The sequence below is a fragment of the Salmo salar genome, chromosome ssa19 (genome assembly GCF_905237065.1).
Source record: "Salmo salar chromosome ssa19, Ssal_v3.1, whole genome shotgun sequence".
Classification (NCBI taxonomy): Eukaryota; Metazoa; Chordata; class Actinopteri; order Salmoniformes; family Salmonidae; genus Salmo; species Salmo salar.
Window position 1 is genome coordinate 46,232,247 of NC_059460.1, and position 21,351 is coordinate 46,253,597.

Consider the following 21,351-nt stretch of genomic DNA (forward strand, 5'->3'; position numbering starts at 1 on the left):
TAGGTGTGTCATCTGATGAAGATTGTCAAAGGTTAGTGCTGAATTTAGCTGTTTTTTGGTTATTTGTGATGCATGTGGTTGGTCGGAAAATGGCTATGTGGCTACTTTTACGATATACTCCTCTAACATAATCTAATGTTTTGCTTTTGCTGTAAAGCCTTTTTGAAATCGGACAACGTGGTTCGATTCAGGAGAGGCGTAGCTATAAAATGATATAATTTCAACCAAAAAATTGAAAAAAAATATTATAACATTTTGTTATGCTAATGGCGATAGGATTTTTCGCTGGATGTGCTCAGAACATGAGAACATATGAAAGCTGGTGGTTCCTTTTAACATGAGTCTTCAATATTCCCAGGTAAGAAGTTTTAGGTTGTAGTTATTATAGGAATTATAGGACTATTTCTCTCTATACGATTTGTATTTCATATACTTTTGACTGTTGGATGTTCTTATAGGCACTTTAGTATTGCCAGTGTAACAGTATAGCTTTCGTCCCTCTCCTCGCTCCTACCTGGGCTCAAACCAGGAACACACCGACAACAACCACCCTCGAAGCAGCGTTACCCATGTAGAGGAAGGGGAACAACTACTCCAAGTCTCAGAGCGAGTGACGTTTGAAACGCTATTAGCGCGCACCCGGCTAACTAGCTAGCCATTTCACATCGGTTACACCAGCCTCATCTTGGGAGTTGACAGGCTTGAAGTCATGACAGCGCAATGCATTGCGAAGAGCTGCTGGCAAAATGCAGTAAAGTGCTGTTTGAATGAATGCTTACAAGCCTGCTGGTGCCTACCATCGCTCAGTCAGACTGCTCTATCAAATCATAGACTTAATTATAACATAATAACACAGAAATACGAGCCTTAGGTCATTAATATGGTCGAATCCGGAAACTATCACGTTTATTCTTTCAGTGAAATACGGAACCGTTCCATATTTTATTTAATGGGTGGCATCCATAAGTCTAAATATTCCTGTTACATCGCACAACCTACAATGTTATTTCATAGTTACGTAAAATTCTGGCAAATTAGTTAGCAACGAGCCAGGCGGCCCAAACTGTTGCATATACCCTGATTCTGCGCGCAATGAACGCAAGAGAACTGACACAATTTCACCTGGTTAATATTGCCTGCTAACCTGGATTTCTTTTAGCTAAATATGCAGGTTTAAAAATATATACTTCTGTGTATTGATTTTAAGAAAGGCATTGATGTTTATGGTTAGGTACAGTCGTGCAACGATTGTGCTTTTTTCGCAAATGCGCTTTTGTTAAATCATCCCCCGTTTGGCGAAGTCGGCTGTCTTTGTTAGGAAGAAATAGTCTTCACAGTTCGCAACGAGCCAGGCGGCCCAAACTGCTGCATATACCCTGACTCTGTTTGCAAGAGAAGTGACACATTTTCCCTAGTTAAAAGAAATTCATGTTAGCAGGCAATATTAACTAAATATGCAGGTTTAAAAATATATACTTGTGTATTGATTTTAAGAAAGACATTGATGTTTATGGTTAGGTACACGTCGGAGCAAAGACAGTCCTTTTTCGCGAATGAGCACCCCATCGATTATATGCAACGCAGGACAGGCTAGATAAACTAGTAATATCATCAACCATGTGTAGTTAACTAGTGATTATGATTGATAGTTTTTCATAAGAAAAGTTTAATGCTAGCTAGCAACTTACCTTGGCTTCTTACTGCATTCGCGTAACAGGCAGGCTTCTCGTGGAGTGCAACATAAAGCAGGTGGTTAGAGTGTTGGACTAGTTAACATAAGGTTGCATCCCCAAGCTGACAAGGTAAAAATCTGTCGTTATGCCCCTGAACAAGGCAGTTAACCCACCGTTCCAAGGCCGTCATTGGAAATAAGAATGTGTTCTTAACTGACTTGCCTAGTTAAATAAAGGTAAAAAAAAAAAAATCAGATTACCGATTGTTATGAAAACTTGAAATCGGCCCTAATTAATCGGCCATTCCGATTAAATCGGTCAACCTCTAGTTGAGACAGCAGAGACAGGCTGACAGGCTGAGACAGCAGAGACATGCTGATAGGCTGAGGCAGCAGAGACAGGTTGAAATGCTGAGACAGCAGAGACAGCAGAGACAGGCTGAGACAGCAGAGACAGGCTGAGACAGCAGAGACAGGCTGACAGGCTGAGACGGCAGAGACAGGCTGACAGGCTAAGGCGGCAGAGACATGCTAAGGTGGCAGAGACAGGCTGACAGGCTGAGACAGCAGAGACATGCTGACAGGCTGAGACAGCAGAGACAGGCTGACAGGTTAAGGCAGCATAGACAGGCTGACAGGCTGAGGCAGCAGAGACAGGCTGACAGGCTGAGACAGGCTGACAGGCTGAGACAGCAGAGACAGGCTGACAGGCTAAGGCAGCATAGACAGGCTGACAGGCTGAGGCAGCAGAGAGAGGCTGACAGGCTGAGAAAGCAGAGACAGGCTGACAGGCTAAGGCAGCATAGACAGGCTGACAGGCTGAGGCAGCAGAGACAGGCTGAGACAACAGATTAGGACAACAGAGAAGCATAATGCATAACAATCTCATACTGTATAACCAACATAGATTTAATTTGACTGACAGCAACAGTCACCAGTAGAGACATCTGGCTATTTCCAAAAGCTATAAATCATCTCTGTGCTTATTGATACAACATAGTGATATTGAATTGACAGGGTATTCATTTTATCTCGCGTGGACAAACAGAAATTGTACCGTAGATCTGTCATGATACAACAAGGTGAGTGAAATAAACAGCAGCATTAGTTCTGGTGCTTGGTTCTTTCGTCACTGGTTATTTGGACAAATCACGATCTCGCAGGTGTTAGTATCTTTCGAATTTTGGAAGGGGAGGGGAAATTTGGCCCATAGACTTGCCCAAAACTTAAAAAGAGAGTGGGTGGAGCTTTTTGTTCCGATCCTCATTCCATTTCTGCTCTTAACACGTATGGATCCAAAACTTAATCGAGCATCTGACCAATGCGACTTTAGTTCTGGGTTAACCGAGATGAGTATTAATTATACTGTAAGAAATGACCAGTCCATTAGTAGAGACATAATGTACACCGTTCTAGATAATACATTAATATGTTTACTTTAGTACTCCTAAACCAACATCTACCAGCACCCACAGTCTTCCTTCGCATCTTGACTCTATCTGTTCTGGCAGTAGCTTAACTCTGACGGACAACCCTCTAGAGCCCAGTGCTGGCAGCCTGGCAGTCACTCCCCCATCATCATCACAATTCAAATGGGTCATAATGCTCCACAGCAGAACGCCTTGTACTGATTTAATAAAAACACAGAAACCAATCATAATGCAAAACTGCATTTATTGGGCCAATCACAATGCAGAACTCCATCTACTGATCCAAACACTCCATCTATTGGTCCAGCCAAAACAGCCCATCGCCCCAAACTCATCCAATCAAAACAGCCCATCATGGTTCCTCCAATACTGTCTCATCTCTAAGGATCTTTAATGCAAATTGTCCCTTTGCTAGTCCTTCTAGTGCCTCTGTAGCAGAAACAAGCTGGCAAAGTGCTATTGGATATCAATTTTCCCCCAATAAAGTGCAGGTTGCAAATCGGCTGCACCCTCATGGATCATCTCTGTGTTGTTTAATTGGGTTTCGATCAGACACTGTCACTCGGAGAAGCATTCACTGCCTGCCAGACACACACACACACACACACACACACACACACACACACACACACACACACACACACACACACACACACACACACACACACACACACACACACACACACACACACTCACACAATATATACCTGACAATTAGCAGCGGCCAGAGATTCTGAAGAGGCTTAACGGAAGTATTACGTTAAAAGTCCTGAAAGGGTTTTGGACACAAACACTGTAGCTCAGAAAACCTGTAATTGATGAATCCTACTTGTCTCTGAGTGGCAAGGCTCCAGTCTTGCTGGAGAAACCTCTAATTTGTTAAGCAATGAAAACGAAAGCTTATACTATGATTGTTGGAAACCGAAGTGGACATTAAACACGACTTTTAGAGAGAGAAGAAAACGGAGAGTGGAATTATCATCAACTGTGTAGCAAAAGAAGACAGTGAAGACACTTCAATAAAAAACATAAGCTGGTGTACACTCAGTGAAAATCATTTAGTGTAGAGCTGCTGATTAATGGGTGAATAAACTGGAAGCTGTGACAATAGAGTTGCACACTCTATAAATAAATATATATATAGATATATATATAAACTCTCAGTAATTTATTGGGTAAAAAAACCACTAACGTTTCGGCACCCCTGTGCCTTCTTCAGGGTGATGTCATGAATGCTTGAAGCAGGTTATGTAGACAGACAGTGCAATTAGTGCAACTAATGACAATAGTGAGGGGTGTGTCGTAATTGCTAGGTTGATCGGAATGATTTGAGCGAAACTGTTAAAAGACAATAGCCCACAGCATATTGAATATATTATGCCATTATTATCATTAGCATAACATTAGCATCAACATACATTATTGTTAAGTTTAATTTCACCTATATATTTAAATATTTCCAATTTAATTTAAACAAAAAATTGCATGTAATCTTTTGTTTCAAGCATTAGGCATAATAAGCATCATCAACGGGGAACGTATTGTGTGTATTCTGATAAGCTGTAGAAAGAATACATTCATTTACAAGACCTGTTCACAGATAATAGAATTGGTCATGAGAAGGGCCTGAGATCAAAGTCAATATTCAGACCACTAGGGGTTAATGTTTTTAAATAGGATGTCCAGTAAGCCTCCCTCTGTAGTAGTAGGATCTCCATGTTACCTCCTCTCCTTGGTAGAGTAACATGCTCAATGCCTGTGTATTTGAGGGAGGAGATAGGATGGTTAGCTTCAACAAAGTGAGCTGCTTCTGGATAGTCAACGTTCTTACTCCTGATTGAGCTGCGGTGTTCAGCTATGCGTTGTTTTAATTGTCTTTTCGTTTGTCCTATGTAGGCTTACCCACATGAACAGGTGATGAGATAGATTACTCCCTTGGTCTTGCATGAGATGATACCCCTAACAGGGAATTTCCAAGCTGTATGTTGGTGTCTGAAGAAGGATATTTTTGTAGTGCTATTGCACTGTGCGCATGAGCCACATTTGTAGTTCCCATTAGCAATGGGTGTCAAGGGTGTTTGAGTGGGCCCAGGGGGCAGGTCAGATCTCACCAATATCTTCAATATTGCGACCACGTTTACAGACCACCAGTGGGGGTTCCTTGAAGACGTGTGCATTTTTTCCGCCTGATTGCAGAATATGCCAATGCTTTTTCAGGATTGCTTAAATTTTCTTTGAACACTTGGTGTACTTAGTGCAAAACACTGTTTTGCGTTGTTTTTCTTCTTTGGTATAGTTTTTAGCAATTTTTCTCTTGGTTTTTGATATATTTTCATCATTGGCAACTTCAAGAGTTTTGTCCTTGTAGCCTCTCATTTTGAATGTATCTGCCACTTTCTTAGCTTTGCTGTCAAAATCTGTCTGGTGGCCACAGATTGGTTTAACCCTGCATAACTGGCTATATGGTAGACCAATCTTGATGGGAAGAGGATGCATACTATCCGCACATACAGTGAGGGAAAAAAGTATTTGATCCCCTGCTGATTTTGTACGTTTGCCCACTGACAAAGAAATGATCAGTCTATAATTTTAATGGTAGGTTTATTTGAACAGTGAGACTCCCTTTAAGAGTGTGCTCCTAATCTCAGCTCGTTACCTGTATAAAAGACACCTGGGAGCCAGAAATCTTTCTGATTGAGAGGGGGTCAAATACTTATTTCCCTCATTAATATGCAAATCAATTTATAACATTTTTGACATGCGTTTTTCTGGATTCTTTTGTTGTTATTCTGTCTCTCACTGTTCAAATAAACCTACCATTAAAATTATAGACTGATAATTTCTTTGTCAGTGGGCAAACGTACAAAATCAGCAGGGGATCAAATACTTTTTTCCCTCACTGTAGCAAGGTATTGCGGTCTGTGGGCTTTGTGTATCAGTCTGTGTGTAATGCATCATTCTCTTTGATACTCCATAAGTCCAGGTAGTTTATTTTTCTCATCAGTCTGCATGGTGAATTTGAAATATTCAGAGCTCTCAATTTACAGAGTTTGGAATTCATTTAGTTCCTGCTGACTTCCTTCCCAGAGCACAAAGACATCATCTACAGCTGAAGTCGGAAGTTTACATACACCTTACCCAAATACATTTAATCTCAGTTTTTCACAATTCCTGACATTAATTCATTGTAAAAATGCCCTGTCTTAGGTCAGTTAGGATCACAACTTTATTTTAAGAATGTGAAATCTCAGAATAATAGTAGAGAATGATTTATTTCAGCTTTTATTTCTTTCATCACATTCCTAGTGGGTCAGAAGTTTAAATACACTCAATTAGTATTTGGTAGCATTGCCTTTAAATTGTTTAACTTGAGTCAAACGTTTCGGGTAGCCTTCCACAAGCTTCCCACAATAAGTTGGGTGAATTTTGGCCCATTCCTTCTGACAGACCTGGTGTAACTGAGTCAGGTTTGTAGGCCTCCTTGCTCGCACACGCTTTTTCAGTTCTACCCACAAATTTTCTATGGGATTGAGGTCAGGGCTTTGTGATGGCCACTCCAATACCTTGACTTTATTGTCCTTAAGCCATTTTGCCACAACTTTGGAAGTATGCTTGGGGTCATTGTCCATTTGGAAGACCCATTTGCAACCAAGCTTTAACTTCCTGACTGATGTCTTGAGATGTTACTTCAATATATCCACATAATTTTCCTCCCTCATGAAGCCATCTATTTTGTGAAGTGCACTAGTCCCTGCTGCAGCAAAGCACCCCACAATATGATGCTGCCACTCCCATGCTACACGGTTGGAATGCTGTTCTTCGGCTTGCAAGCCTCCCCCTTTTTCCTCCAAACATAACAATGGTCATTATGGCCAAACAGTTCTGTTTTTGTTTCATCAGACCAGAGGACATTTCTCCAAAAAGTATGATCTTTGTTCCCATGTGCAGTTGCAAACCGTAGTCTGTCTTTTTTTGTGGTTTTGGAGCAGTGGCTTCTTCCTTACTGAGCTGCCTTTCAGGTTATGCCGATATAGGATTTGTTTTACTGTTGATATAGATAGGTTTGTACCTGTTTCCTCCAGCATCTTCACAAGGTCCTTTGCTGTTGTTCTGGGATTGATTTGCACTTTTCGCACCAAAGTATGTTCATCTCTAGGAGACAGAACGCGTCTCCTTCCTGAGCCATATGACAACTGCGTGGTCCCATGGTGTTTATACTTGCATACTATTGTTTGTACAGATGAACGTGGTACCTTCAGGCATTTGGAAATTGCTCCCAAGGATAAACCAGACTTGTGGAGGTCTACAATTTTTTTCTGAGGTCTTGGCTGATTTCTTTTGTCTTTCTCATGATGTCAAGCGAAGAGGCACTGAGTTTGAAAGTAGGCCTTGAAATACATTCACAGGTACACCTCCAATTGACTCAAATGATGTCAATTAGCTTATCAGAGGCTTCTAAAGCCATGACGTCATTTTATGGAATTTTCTGAGCTGTTTAAAGGCACAGTCAACTTAGTGTATGTAAACTTCTGACCCACTGGAATTGTGATACAATTAATTATAAGTGAAATAATCTGTCTGTAAACAATTGTTGGAAAAATTACTTGTGTCATGCACCACAAGTGCCAAAACTACAGTTTGTTAACAAGAAATTTGTGGAGTGGTTGAAAAACAAGTTTTAATGACTCCATTCTTAGTGTAAGTAAACTTCCAACTTCAACTGTATGCATCTCTTCCATAGAACAATTTTTAAAAGTAGGGGGTGTGTCTCTGTTTTGTAAATGAGTGCTTCCTCAAATTGTCCCACATATAGGTTTCCATAGTTGGGGGAAAAGGGAAATCCATGGCTACACCCCAAATATGAAGGAAAAGGTCTCACAGATGAAGTAGTTATTGGATAATACCAGTTCAGCGAGTTGCAAGGGGCAATCATTGGATAGAGCAAGGGTAGAGTCTCACTGCTGAAGGAAGAGCTGCAGTGCCTGCAAGCCTCCAGTGTGTGGGATGTTAGTATACAAGCTCTCCACATCAAAAGTGGCCAGCAGGGTGGTATCCTTCCTTAGCCCTCTATCAACGAGATCATGTGACTAGTGTCTTTAACATAAGATGGGAGATTCTCAACCAACTAATATGGTGATCCAGATACTTAGAAATGTTTGAGGTCACAGAGTCAATTGCTGCTACAATGGGTCTACCTGGAGGAGGAGACACTTGTTTGTATAATTTAGCGACTGTATAAAAAGTTGGTATCTTAGGAAATTTCACACATAGAAATTCAAATTCTTTTTTGGTAATTTGTCCTGATTCCAAACAACTTTCCACTGTGGATGTGATATTGTGCTGGAATTCTAGTGTAGGGTCATGATTACCTAGGATAGGATAAAGTAATCCTTCTAACCCCCCCCCTTAAAAGATTTAGATGCACTATTGTAAAGTGGTTGTTCCACTGGATATCATAAGGTGAATGCACCAATTTGTAAGTCGCTCTGGATAAGAGCGTCTGCTAAATGACTTAAATGTAATGTAAATGTAAATGTAATGATTCAGTTTGTGATAGAAGTCACCTTTAGATAGTTGTCGGTGACATTCATTCACACAGTCACATTTGTTTTGTATACAAATTCCTCCTCCTTTGTCACATTTTTAATGATAATGGAAAGATCTGACTATAAGTCCTTAAGAGCCATTCTCTCGTCTCTACTCGGGTTATCATTGGATTTGTGTTTCTGTTTGTCTTTCAGTAAGTCACCTACATCATTTTCAACAATCCTGCAGAAGGTTTCTATGGATGCATTACATTTGGGGGGAGGTACAAATGAACTTTTTGCTCTAAATGTGGTTCTCTCAGAGTTCTCAGGTCCCTCAGCTTGGTTGATGGCTCCATCTTCTGAATGACTCACGGTAGGGCAGGTAAGTCTATTGATTAACGTGGTAGACCTATGTGTATATCTGACTGAGGATGACATTACAAATGGAGTCCTGTAAGTTTCACTCTTATCAAAGATCTCACGCAATTTCAGATTACAGAAAAACTTGAATAGATCTATCTGGACGTTAAAGTCATGAATGTATGTTGTAGGTACAAATGATAACTCCTTATTGACAACACTAAGGTGGGCTGGTGTCAGGATCTTACTTGATAAGTTGAAGACATTTAGCTCCTGTTTGATGTATTATAATTATTTATTATGTTAAAGTTGGGCTATAAGACCCCTCCCTCACTACATCTATAGGGTCCTGGACTACAGATTAGCAATATATATATGCATTATAAGGTTTAATATTGTTCCACAGTTCTTTTCTAGTCACTGCTTCTTATAAGAAACGGTCTGAGAGATGTGTGAGTTATTGCAGTCAAAACTGGGTGTCTGTGAGAAAGCGCCTCAAAGCTAAAAGAGGTTAATAGACACAGAACCCTGCAGCGGAGTGAAAGAGATGAGAGATAAGTCAGACATACCACAATAAAGCAACTTGGGGAGGTGAAAATTACTGGTGAGCCCTTAGAAAACACTGGAACTATTGTTATCTCCTGCAAGTTTGTATAACTGTAAATGCATGGGCTTCATCTCATGAGTAGAAGGTGTTGACGTAGGCAGTTACATCACTAGGGCAAGCATATTAAAGCAACTTGGACCCTTTCCTATTTTGCAGAACTTACTCGGAAACATGCGTGCCATGTTCCCGTTGTCAACTTCTGTCTGCAATTGCATTAACCTGTTATGGCTAGGGGGCAGTATTTTCACGGCTGGATAAAAAATGTACCCGATTTAATCTGGTTACTACTCCTGCCCAGTAACTAGAATATGCATATAAGTATTGGCTTTGGATAGAAAACACTCCAAAGTTTCTAAAACTGTTTGAATGGTGTCTGTGAGTATAACAGAACTCAAATGGCAGGTCAAAACCTGAGAGATTCCTTTACAGGAAGTGGCCTGTCTGACCATTTCTTGAACTTCTTTGCCATCTCTATCTTTTACAAAGGATCTCTGCTCTAACGTGACACTTCCTACGTCTTCCATGGGTGCTCAGAGCCCGGGAAAAAACAGAATGTCGTCATCCCAGCCCCAGGCTGAAACACATTATCGCCTTTCTCAAGTGGCCGATCAAGGGACTGTGGGCTTAGGCGCGTGCCCTGGCTGCCCCCGTCTTTGTGATTTTTCCTCTGTTTGCCGAAAAGGAGATTCCCGGTCGGAATATTATCGCTTTTTTACGAGATAAATTGCATAAAAATTGATGTTAAACAGCGGTTGACATGCTTCGAAGTACGGTAATGGAATATTTAGAATTTTTTTGTCACGAATTGCGCCATGCGCGAGACCCTGATTTACCATTTCGGATAGTGTCTGGGACGCACGAACAAGACGCCGCTATTCGGATATAACGATGGATTATTTTGGACCAAACCAACATTTGTTATTGAAGTAGCAGTCCTGGGAGTGCATTCTGACAAAGACAACAAAAGGTAATCAAACTTTTATAATAGTAAATCTGATATTTGTGAGTGCTAAACTTGCCGGGTGTCTAAATAGCTAGCCCGTGATGGCTGGGCTATGTACTTAGAATATTGCAAAATGTGCTTTCACCAAAAGGCTATTTTAAAATCGGACATATCGAGTGCATAGAGGAGTTCTGTATCTATAATTCTTAAAATAATTGTTATGCTTTTTGTGAACGTTTATCGTGAGTAATTTAGTAAATTGTTAGAAAATTCCCCGGAAGTTTGCGGGGGGTATGCTAGTTCTGAACGTCACATGCTAATGTAAAAAGCTGTTTTTTGATATAAATATGAACTTGATTGAACAAAACATGCATGTATTGTATAACATAATGTCCTAGGTGTGTCATCTGATGAAGATCATCAAAGGTTAGTGCTGCATTTAGCTGTCTTCTGGGTTTTTGTGACATTATATGCTAGCTTGAAAAATGGGTGTCTGATTATTTCTGGCTTGGTACTCTGCTGACATAATCTAATGTTTTGCTTTCGCTGTAAAGCCTTTTTGAAATCGGACAGTGTGGTTAGATAAAGGAGAGTCTTGTCTTTAAAATTCTGTGAAATAGTCATATGTTTGAAAAATTGAAGTTTTTGTATTTTTGAGGAATTTGTCATTCGCGCCACGCCTATCATTGGATATTGGAGCAGGTGTTCCGCTAGCGGAACGTCTAGATGTAAGAGGTTAATAAAAGGTTTTTGATTGATTTACTTAAAGACATTGTATGATTATTGATTTCACCAATAAGCAAATGATTGACAAGGAACATACCCCAACACCGCCAAACCCTCCACTAATCCGGAAGACGCTAGGTCAATTGTGGACAGGCGGTCCAGGATCGAACCAGAGTCTGTAGTGACGCCTCTAGCACTAAGATGCAGTGCCTTAGACTGTTGCTCCACTCGACAACCATACTGACAGCTTACTGTTTGACACTTCAACAACTATACTGACAACTTACTGTTTGACACGTCAACAACCATACTGACAGCTAACTGTTTGTTTCTGTCTACAGCTGGTAATGTGTCTGATTGTATCTCACGTTTGCTCTTGTTCAGCTAAGGAGAGCTGTCTTCCAAGCATCAAATCAAATCAAACTGTATTTGTCACATGTGTAGACCTTACCGTGAAATGCTTACTTACAAGCCCTTAACCAACAGAACAGTACAAGAAGAAAATATTTACCAAATAAACTATAGTAAAAAAAGTATAAAAAGTAACACAATAACATATCAATAACGAGGCAATATACAGGTGGTACCGGTACCGAGTCAGTGTGCGGGGGTACAGGTTAGAGGTAATTTGCACATGTAGGTAGGGGTAAAGTGACTATGCATAGATAATATACAGCGAGTAGCAGCAGCGTACAAAACAAATGGAAGGGGGGGGGTCAATGTAATAGTCCGGTGGCCATTTGATTAGTTGTTCAGCAGTCTTATGGCTTGGGGATAGATGCTGTAAAGGAGACTTTTGGTCCTGCATTTGGCGCTTTCGGTACTGCTTGCCGTGCGGTAGCAGAGAAAACTGTCTGACTTAGGTGACTGGAGTCTCTGACAATTTGATGGGATTTCCTCTGACAACTCTTGGATTGCAGGAAGCTTGGCCCCAGTGATGTACTGGGCCGTACACACTACCCTCTGTAGCGCCTTATGGTCAGGTGACGAGCAGTTGCCATACCAGGCGGTGATGCAACCGGTCAGGATGCTCTCGATGGTGCAGCTGTAGAACTTTTTGAGGATCTAGGGACTCATGCCAAATCTTTTCAGTCTGCCCTCTTCACGACTGTCTTAGTGTGTTTGGACCATGATAGATCATTGGTGATGTGGACACCAAGGAACTTGAACTCTCGACCCGATCCACTACAGCCCCATTGATGTTATTGGGGGCTTGTTTGGCCCGCCTTTTCCTGTAGTCCACGATCAGCTCCTTTGTCTTGCTCACATTGAGGGAGAGGATGTTGTCCTGGCACTACACTGCCAGTTCTCTGACCTCTTCCCTATAGGCCGTCTCATCGTTGTCGGTGATCAGGCCTACCAGTGTTGTGTCGTCAGCAAACTTAATGATGGTGTGTGAGTAGTGTTTGGCCACGCAGTCGTGGGTGAACAACGAGTACACAAGGGGACTAAGTACACACCCCTGAGGTGCCCCGGTGTTGAGGATCAGCGTGGCAAATGTGTTGTTGCCTACCCTTACCACCTGGGGGCGGCCCGTCAGGAAGTTCAGGATCCAGTTGCAGAGGGAGGTGTTTAGTCCCAGGGTCCTTAGCTAAGTGATGAGCTTCGTGGGCACTTTGGTGTTGAACGCTGAGCTGTAGTCAATGAACAGCATTCTCACATAGGTGTTCCTTTTCTCCAGGTGGGAAAGGCCAGTGTGGAGTGCGATTGAGATTGCATCATCTGTGGATCTGTTGGGGCGGTATGCAAATTGGAGTGGGTCTAGGATATCCGGGAGGATGCTGTTGATGTGAGCCATAACCAGCCTTTCAAAGCACTTCATGGCTACCGACGTGAGTGCTACGGGGTGGTAATCATTTAGGCAGGTTATCTTCGCTTCCTTGGCCACAGGGACTATGGTGGTATGCATGAAACATGTAGGTATTACAGACTCAGACAGGGAGAGGTTGAAAATGTCAGTGAAGACACTTGCCAGTTGGACCAAGCATGCTTTGAGTACACGTCCTGGTCATCCGTCTGGCTCCACGGCTCTTTAAACGTTGACCTGTTTAAAGGTCGGCTACCGAGAGCATTATCACACAGTCATCCAGAACAGCTAGTGCTCTCGTGCATGCTTCAGTGTTGCTTGCCTCGAAGCCAGCATAAGAGGCATTTAGCTCATCTGGTAGGCTCGCGTCACTGGGCAGCTCACGTCTGGGTTTCCCTTTGTAGTCGTAATAGTTTTCAAGCCCTGCCACATTCGACGAGCGTCAGAGCCAGTGTAGTAGGATTTAATCTTAATTCAGTATTGACGCTTTGCTTGTTTGATGGTTCGTCTGAGGGCATAGCGGGATTTCCTACAGTCATCTGGATTAGTGTCCCGCTCCTTGAAAGTGGACGCTCGAGCCTTTAGCTCGATGTGGATGTTGCCTGTAATCCATAGCTTCTGGTTGGGATATCTACATACGGTCACTGTGGGGACGACATCATCGATGCACTTATTGATGAAGCCGATTACTGAGGGGGTATACTCCTCAATGCAATTGAATCCCGGATCATATTCCAGTCTGTGCTAGCAAAACAGTCCTGTAGAGTAGCATCCGCGTCACCTGACCACTTACGTATTCAGCGAGTCACTGGCACTTCCTGCTTTAGATTTTGCTTGTAAGGAGCATTGTATGCATCTCTGTGTGTGGAGTAAAGGTGGTCAAGAGTTTTTTCACCTCTGGTTGCACATGTGACATGCTGGTAAAAATATGGTAAAACGGATTTAAGTTTGCATGCATTAAAGTTCCCGGCCACTAGGAGCGCCGCTTCTGGGTGAGCATTTTCTTGTTTGCTTATGGCCTTATAGAGTAGGTTGAGCGCGGTCTTAGTGCCAGCATCGGTCTGTGGTGGTAAATAGATGGCTACGAATAACATAGATGAGAACTCTCTTGGTAGATAGAGTACCTTATGATAAGCTGTAGACCACACTAACTCAGGCGAGCAATACCTCGAGAATTCTTTAATATTAGACATCGCGCACCAGCTGATATTGACAAAAAGACACACACCCCCACCCTTCATCTTACCAGACGTAGTTTCTCTATTCTGCTCTGTTGTGCATTGAAAATCCCTCCAGCTCTATATTATCTGTGTCGTCGTTCAGCCACGACTCGGTGAAACATAAGATATTACAGATAATCGTAATTGTAGATCAAACATTTTAATTTCCAATGATTGCATGTTAGCAAGTAGAATTGACGGCAGTGGGAGTTTACTTGCTCGCCTACGGATTGTCTTTTATTTTTTTTCTTATTTTTTTTTTTTTTCTACTGCATCATTGATTGTATGTTGTTTTACTCCATGTGTAACTCTGTGTTTTTGTATGTTGTCGAACTGCTTTGCTTTATCTTGGCCAGGTCGCAATTGTAAATGAGAACTTGTTCTCAACTTGCCTACCTGGTTAAATAAAGGTGAAATAAATAAATAAATAAATAAATAAATACATTTAAAAAAAAGGCAGCCCGATCTGTGCCCTCTTTTCCTCCATATTTTCTTCACACAAATGACGGGGATCTGGGCCTGTTCCCGGGAGAGCAGTATATCTTTCTCATCTGAGTCGTTAAAGGAAAAAGCTTCTTCCAGTTCGTTCTGATTAATCATCTCCATCTGTCCTTCATCTCCATCTCTCCTTCATTTCCCATCCTTGTCTCTTCCTATCACCCTCACCCACCCTCTCCCACTCTCTTCTTGTCCCTCTCTCTTCCCTCTCCCTGTCCTCTCCATCTCCACTCTCATTAGTTCATGGCTGGAGCACTCAGCGCAACACTTCACACCAGAGAGCCATCAGACGCCTACCAGCTACACAGCAGAGAGACAACCAGCAGGCAGCCAGGCCAGCCGAGTCTCTATCTACCCTGCATCTTGCTCCAGTGGTGCAGGACAGACAAGGGACATTTTAAAGAGATAGAGGGCGGAGAAAGAGGGGGGTGGAAGGACAGAGAAGGAATAGAAATGACAGTCATAATGACTAATGGATGGAGGGTGAGTGTTAACCAGTCACTTTTATGCAACCTCCTTTCTCTCCCTCTATACGCCACAGGTTACCAGATCCACATCACATTTTCTGTCTCCCTGCATGACAACTCAAGGTGGTTCAACCACTGCTTTGGATCTTGCCAGGCCCCCCTCCCTCCTTCCCTCCCTCCATCCCTCCCTCTCTCCCTTATCCTAACTCATAGCAACCAGCCATTCTTCAAAGGTTTTATCTTCTCTAAAATCACCTTTCAGCAGAAAGGACAACATAATCTGCTGAAATGGGACAAAGAGAAAAGCGGGGGGAAATGACAAAAACAGAACAATAAATAACAGATAAACAGCTCCATACCCGGGCCAGGCTTCCTAGAATGACCCCGGATGAAGCTAATGATCTATGACCTTTCGTTAACCCATAGTGTGTCAATAAGAGCTGCATCTCAAAGCTCTCTGAAAAGATGATCGCACACTGAGTGAATAGGATGGAGTTACCCCTACACACTGATCCAAGGTCAGATTTGTATTCCCCTGCACTCTAATAGTTAATATTAGGATCTAGGGAGGATGAGCTGATCCTAGATATGTGGCTAGGAGAATCTTCTCCCCAAAGCCGATTAAAAAGAGTCGGAGAAGGGGATACTAATGGTTCTTGTTGACCTTTTGGAAATGCTAAAGCTAATTGGGGTCAGAAAGGGCTCAGAAAGAGCAGAATAATTTGCAAAGGTCAGTTATGTGACATAAGGCTACAAAAATGGGATCATGTTAGCATTTATGACCTTACAAAGAGCCCACTTTCCAGAAATGTTCAAAAATTCTGGTCCGGGGGAGTGGACCCATCAGAGTGCGCATTTTTGTACCAACCAAGCACTAGCAAACCTGAAGCAATCATTAGCAATCATTAGCAGAATCATACGGTCAAAAACTAAACAAACCAAAAATACCCTGTGGATTCCCAGGACTCTTCCCAGGACCCTCAACGTCTTGCGGGTTTATTTTATTTAAAAAATGTTTTACCCCTTTTTCTCCCCAAATTTCATGATACCCAATTGGTAGTTACAGTCTTGTCCCATCGCTGCAACTCCCCTATGGACTCGGAAGAGGCGAAGGTTGAGAGCCATGCGTCCTCCGAAACACGACCCTGCCAAGCCGCACTGCTTTTTGACACACTGCTCGCTTAACCTGGAAGCCAGCCCCACCTATGTGTTGTAGGAAACACCGTACAACTGGCGACCATGTCAGCATGCGCCCAGCCCGCCACAGGAGTTGCTAGAGTGTGATGGGACAAGGACATCCCGGCCAGCCAAAACCTCCCCTAACCCTGACGACGCTGGGCCAATTGTGAGTTGCCTCATGGGTCTCCCGGTCACGGCTAACTGCGACACAGCCCGGGATAGAATCCGGATCTGCAGTGACGCCTCAAGCACGGCAGTGCCTTATACCGCTGCGCCACTAGGGAGGCCTTGCAGTTGGGTAACAATAGACACAGAATATCTCCATGCCCCTAGACATGATTAAACAAATTAAAATATATATCCTGAGGAATTAGTCAAACCAAATCCTTATAGAAAACGTTGATAGCTACCATTTTAACTGTTAAAATTCAAAGACAACAATTGAAAAGGTACAATAAAATCCATAAAAACAATACTGACCGAATCCTCCCAGTCTCCCTGCGGTCCTAGTTATAAAAACCACAGTGCATGATCAACTAATTCAGCATTATCTCACCCTAGCGCCGTTTCTTAGCCAGTAAAACTCACTATATTATCTCAACCTTGCTCCGTTTCTTACCCAGTAAATCTCACTTTATTATATCACACTAGCTCCCTTTCTTACCCAGTAAATCTCACTATATTATCTCAGCCTAGCTCTCTTTCTTACCCAGTAAATCTCACTCCATTATCTCACCCTAGCTCCGTTTCTTACACATTAAATCTCACTCCATTATCTCAACCTAGCTCCATTTCTTACACATTAAATCTCACTCCATTATCTCAACCTAGCTCCGTTTCTTACCCAACAAATCTCACTTCATTATCTCACCCTAGCTCCGTTTCTTACCCTGTAAATGTCACTTCATTATCTCACCCTAGCTCCCTTTCTTACCCAGTAAATTTCACTTCCTTATCTCAACCTAGCTCTCTTTCTTACCCAGTAAATTTCACTTCCTTTTCTCAACCTTGCTCCGTTTCTTACCCTTTAAATCTCACTTACTTATCTCACCCTAGCTCCCTAGCTTCCTTTCTTTACCCAGTAAATTTCACTTCTTTCAAGTCTCCTTCTTTGTCAGCTACAATCAGCACCTCTCTGGCGGAGACCGGCAAGAGAGGGACGTAAAAACGTCTGATTACTCTACCTCCTCCCCTCCCTGGCTCAGGAGGATCATGGCTAGTGTATTAGTGGTGCCAGCTGCTGCTGGGTGGTTAGTGGTGCAGGAAGGCCTGTGAGGATAGAGGAGCTGACATTATACTGAACATAAAGCATTCGTCTCTGACAAACACACAGCACACTTCAGTCTCTGACAGTCAACAGCTGTAATAATGTGTGACATGGTCACCTGCAGGTGTAATAAAAAGCATGAAAATGCTTAATTATGCACGCACACACACACACCACACACATGTACATGTATACACTTAGAGCTGGGTGATATTGACCAAAATTAATATCGCAATAAATTGACAATTTATTTGCAATAACAATAAATTACAATACATTATTTTGTGGGGAGGTGCTAAAGCTGGGAGATATGGACAAGAAGTCATATTGTGATAAATGCAACTATTTTGCTGGATAATAATAAATACAACGATAATCTTTTTTTATGGACAGTTACTTTACATTAGCGGCAGCGCTCTAGCCAACTTTTTTTCAGTGCAACGAAAGACAACTGAGATGGAATCCTATCATTCAAAAAGTAAGCTATTACATCCTACATATCCAGCGAACGCATTGCTGGCATGTTCCTGTGCAACCTGTGAAAATAAGATCCAGAATTATCCGATTTCATTTGTGCTCTTCAGAGAATTTGCCGACATCTTTGTGCATGTAAGCTGTATTATTCACCACCTGAGGAAGTGGGAACTGAAAATACTTGAATTCATCTATCCGTAAATGTAGGATAATGTCCGACAGAAACTTTACAGTGCTAGTCCTAGGCTACTTGATGAGGCCTAATGACTGTAAATGGTCTGGGCGAATCAAAACCATACTCCAGAATCTCCTGTCCGCGGGCGAATCAAAACCACCCAACAGACTCCTCTCCACGGGCGAATCAAAACCATACGACAGACTCTCCTCTCCGCGGGCGAATCAAAACCACACGACACACTCTCCTCTCTGTGGGCGAATCAAAACCACACGACAGACTCTCCTCTCCACGGGCGAATCAAAACCATACAACAGACTCTCCTCTCTGTGGGCGAATCAAAACCACACGACAGACTCTCCTCTCCGCAGGCGAATCAAAACCATACGACAGACTCTCCTCTCCGCGGGCGAATCAAAACCACACTCCAGACTCTCCTCTCCGCGGGCGAATGAAAACCATACAACAGACTCTCCTCTCCGCGGGCGAATCAAAACCATACGACACTCTCCTCTCCACGGGCGAATCAAAACCATACGACAGACTCTCCTCTCCGCGGGCGAATCAAAACCATATGACACTCTCTCCTCTCCGCGGGCGAATCAAAACCATATGACTGACTCTACTCTCCACGGGCGAATCAAAACCATACGACTGACTCTCCTCTCCGTGGGCGAATCAAAACCATACGACTGACTCTCCTCTCCACAGGCGAATCAAAACCATATGACACACTCTCCTCTCCGCAGGCGAATCAAAACCATACTCCAGACTCTACTCTCCACGGGCGAATCAAAACCATACAACAGTCTAATCCGGTTGTAAATTGGTGCCATGAACTCAACATTAAGTGAGAAATAAATGATATACTCACAGAAAGCTGTGACTCTCCTCTCTGTAACTAGAACAACAGAAGTTGCTTCATAAACTGTCTTTCTCCCACAATTACATTTTGAGCAACTGTCATGTGCTTGTGCTCCGCAGAATACATCACTTCCTCCGTGCGCACAGTGAGAGGGAGTGAGAGTGGCTCGCTCACACAGCAGCCGACAGTGAAATGGGAACAGACAGATACTTTCACATAATAGCAGGAATCAACATAATGCATAGGCTATTACTGTTGACCAGATAATGGTTTTAGAAAAATCTACAGGAACGTCGTGTAGCTAAATCACCGAAAATGACCGACGTACACAAAATGCTACGGTAAGGGGAAGGTAATGTCAGTGTGGGTAGTTGTTGGTTTATCATCCCAGCTCTGCACATACTCATTTAAAAGAACACATCTGCATGCAACACAACACACACACCTGCAGCGTCATCAAAAGCCCTCAACAGCTCAGCAGAAGAAAAATACAATCTTGGGAAATAATTGTGGTGACGGGTACACATAGAAGGAAATGAACGAGGTAGAAGAAAGGCCCTTGTAAACCTGCCAGTCAATCAGCGACAAAACAACATCAGCTAGACGACAAGGGCAACAAAAGTCTTGTAAGAATTAAAAACAGCGCCACTGGCAAGGTAGTCGAGGTATGAAAACAGAAAAAATGCAATGTTCTTCACACTTCACACTGGGGAGAAAAAAACAAAAAGAGTTCAACCTTATAGAAAATAAACATCAGTCTTAACTGTAGACAGTACAGTATAGGGATTCTTACCTGGTACGAAGCTCCCCTGAACCACCTCCTTGTATGCCCACCATCCATCATGTATTTTAGGTGCATTTGGCTGAGCTGTCGGAGAGGCAGGAAACAGACAACAATCAGTTGAACGTTCATTTGAGACAAGAGAGACAATATTCGCTCCCGGTGTTCACGTCACCGACTCCTTCGCGGAGATGTTCCGTTATGATCCCCTTCCTTTCTAGCCAACCTTGCTAACCTTCCCAGCTAGAGGCCTCCCTGAAGACAGGCTGAGAACAAACACATCCTCAGGTTATAAATCCTACACACACTTGAACATACACATAATACACACTCACACATACACGCACACACCATGAACGGTATTCCAGGGCGCGTTCTCAGAGCATGCGCAGCTAAACTGGCAGACGTATCCACGGTCATTTTCAACCTCTCCTTGTCCCAGTCTGTAATCCCCACGTCTTAAAATGACTACCATTATTCCTGTTCCTAAGAACTCTAAGGCTTCATGCCACAATGACTATCACCCTGTAGCTCTCACATCTGTAATCATGAAGTGCTTTTAAAGGATGGTTATGGCACACATCAACTCCATCATCCCAGACACCCTAGACCCACTCCAATGTGCATACCGCCCCAGTAGATCCATAAACGACGCAATCTCAATTGCACTGCACACTGCCCTCACCCACCTAGAGAAGAGGAATACCTACAGTACCAGTCAACATTTTGGACACACCGACTCTCTCTCTCCTACTTTTCTTGATTTTTACTATTTTCTACATTGTGGGATAATAGTGAAGACATCAAAACTATGAAATAACACATATGGAATCATGTAGTAACAAAAAAAGTATTAAACAAATCAAAATATATTTTATATTTAAAATTCTTCAAAGTAGCCACACTTTGCCTTGATGACAGCTTTGCACACTCTTGGCATTCTCTCAACCAGCTTCATGGGGTAGTCACCTGGAATGCATTTCAAATAACAGGTGTGCCTTGTTATTTGTGGAATTTCCTTCTTAATGTGTTTGAGACAATCAGTTGGGTTGTGACAATGTAGGGGTGGTATACAGAAGACAGCTCTATTTGGTAAAAGACCAAGTCTATATTATGGCAAGAACAGCTCAAAAAAGCAAAGAGAAACGACAGTCCATCATTACTTTAAGACAAGATCAGTCAATCCGGAAGATTTCAAGAACTTTGAAAGTATCTTCAAGTGCTGTTGCAAAAACCATCAAGCGCTATGATGAAACTGGCTCTCATGAGGACCGCAATAGGAATAGAAGATCCAACAGGAATAGAAGATCCAGAGTTACCTCTGCTGCAGAGGATGAGTTCATTAGAGTTAA

The 21,351-nt window shown here is 42.6% G+C and overlaps 1 protein-coding gene across 3 annotated transcripts in view; it reads right to left on the reverse strand.

Annotated features, from left to right (window-relative positions):
* Window positions 1-21,351, reverse strand: part of LOC106578887 (carbonic anhydrase-related protein 10) — a 338,839-nt gene that overhangs the window by 288,749 nt on the left and 28,739 nt on the right. For all 3 annotated transcript variants that reach the window (XM_045702374.1, XM_014158123.2, XM_014158122.2), the window contains one exon: window positions 20,012-20,086. In XM_045702374.1, the coding sequence (XP_045558330.1) occupies window positions 20,012-20,086 (75 nt within the window). The remainder of the gene's footprint in view (window positions 1-20,011; window positions 20,087-21,351) is intronic.